Source organism: Malurus melanocephalus, unplaced genomic scaffold (genome assembly GCF_030028575.1).
Source record: "Malurus melanocephalus ecotype Western Australia unplaced genomic scaffold, MMel_1.1 scaffold_1265, whole genome shotgun sequence".
Classification (NCBI taxonomy): Eukaryota; Metazoa; Chordata; class Aves; order Passeriformes; family Maluridae; genus Malurus; species Malurus melanocephalus.
Genome location: NW_026624497.1, coordinates 59,249 through 61,150, shown reverse-complemented (window position 1 = coordinate 61,150; position 1,902 = coordinate 59,249). Strand labels below are relative to the sequence as shown.

Below are 1,902 nucleotides of genomic sequence, written 5' to 3'. Positions count from 1 at the left end.
AGAAAATGAAGATACAGGAAATGGGAATTCACAGGGAAAGAGGGAAAAATGGGGATTTAAAAACAGGGATTCACAGGGGATTCAGAAAATGGGAATTCAGAAAATGGGGATTCAGAAGGAAAAAGCAGAAATTGGGAATTCAAAYGGGCAGAAAATGGGAATTCAGAAAATGGGAACTGAAAGGGAAAAAAGGCCAAAAATGGGAATTGAAAGGGGAAAAAGACAGAAAATGGGATTTAAAGGGAAGGGAAGGAGGCGGGGCCGATCCCCGTGAGCTCCACTCTCACCTGGTCCAGAGCACGACCTTCTCGCCGGTGGAGCTGACCTTGCTGTTCTTGGCGCACACCGTGGCCTCGCTGCCCCTCTGCTGCTGCTCCCTGTGCCCAGCGCGGAGCTCCGCGTGCCCCTCGGGGCTGCAGTTGGGTGATTTTGGGTGGCCCCCACCCTTGGGAGCRTGGCCGGAGTGTCCAGAGTGTCCGCAGTGTCCATCCTCAKTGTCCAAACCGCAGCTCYGTCCCCGAGTCCCTTCRCTGGTTTTGGCTCCGGTTTTTCTCCCCGCGCCCAAATCAGCTCTGTGGAGCTCTTCCCCAACCCCCTCGGAGCTGCAGTTGGGTGATTTTGGGTGGACCCCACCCTTGGGAGCGTGGCCGGAGTGTCCGGAGTGTCCATCCTCAGTGTCCAAGCTGCAGCTCCGACCCCGAGCTCCTCCACTGATCTCAGCTCCAATCTTTCCCCCCAGAGCCAAATCGGCTCCGTGGAGCTCTCCCCCACCCCTCTGGGAGCTGCATGGGGGTGATTTTGGGTGGCCCCCACCCTTGGGAGCGTGTCCGGCATGTCCGGAGTGTCCATCCTCAGTGTCCGAGCTGCAGCTCCGAGCCTGAGCTCCTCCACTGATCTCAGCTCCAATCTTTCCCCCCGGAGCCAAATCCGCTCCGTGGAGCTCTTCCCCACCCGCCTCGGAGCTGCAGTTGGGTGATTTTGGGTGGCCCCCACCCTTAGGTGCATGTCCAGCATGTCCAGAGTGTCCATCCTCAGTGTCCAAACTGCAGCTCTGACCCCGAGCTCCTCCACTGATCTCAGCTCCAATTTTTCCCCCCGGAGCCAAATCCGCTCCGTGGAGCTCTTCCCCACCCGCCTCGGAGCTGCAGTTGGGTGATTTTGGGTGGCCCCCACCCTTGGGAGTGTGGCCGGAGTGTCCGCAGTGTCCATCCTCAGTGTCCAAACCACAGCTCCGACCCCGAGTCCCTTCGCTGGTTTTGGCTCTGGTTTTTCTCCCCGTGCCCAAATTGGCTCCGTGGAGCTCTTTCCCGGCTTCCTCGGAGCTGCACGGGGGTGATTTTGGGTGGCCCCCACCCTTGGCTGCGTGTCCGGCATGTCCGGCATGTCCATCCTCCGTGTCCAAACCACAGCCACCGGGGGCCATTGAGCTGCAGCTCCGACCCCGAGTCCCCTGGAGCTCTTTCCCGGCTTCCTCGGAGCTGCACGGGGGTGATTTTGGGTGGCCCCCACCCTTGGGTGTGTGTCCGGTGTGTCCGGTGTGTCCATCCTCAGTGTCCAAACTGCAGCCATGGATGGCCACTGAGCCGCAGCTCCGACCCCGAGTCCCGTGGAGCTCTCTCCCATCCTCCTTGGAGCTGCACGGGGATGATTTTGGGTGGTCCCCACCCTTGGGTGCATGTCCGGTGTGTCCATCCTCAGTGTCCAAACTGCAGCCATGGGGGGACACTGAGCTGCAGCAGATCCGACCCTGAGTCCTCTCACTGATTTTGGCTCCAATTTGTCCCCCCAGACCCAAATCGGCTCCGTGGAGCTCTTCCCCACCCCCCTGGGAGCTGCACGGGGGTGACTTTGGGTGGTCCCCACCCTTCGATGCGTGTCCGGTGTGTCCGGTGTGTCCAGAGT

General features: G+C 60.3%; 1 protein-coding gene across 1 annotated transcript in view; it reads right to left on the bottom strand.

The window, feature by feature from the left end:
• Positions 1–35: 35 nt before the first annotated feature.
• Positions 36–1,902, bottom strand: part of LOC130586702 (GON-4-like protein) — a 24,384-nt gene continuing 22,517 nt past the window's right edge. Inside the window, 1 exon segment of the mRNA XM_057387586.1 lies at positions 36–782. Coding sequence (XP_057243569.1) covers positions 284–782 — 499 coding nt within the window. The 3' untranslated portion in view covers positions 36–283.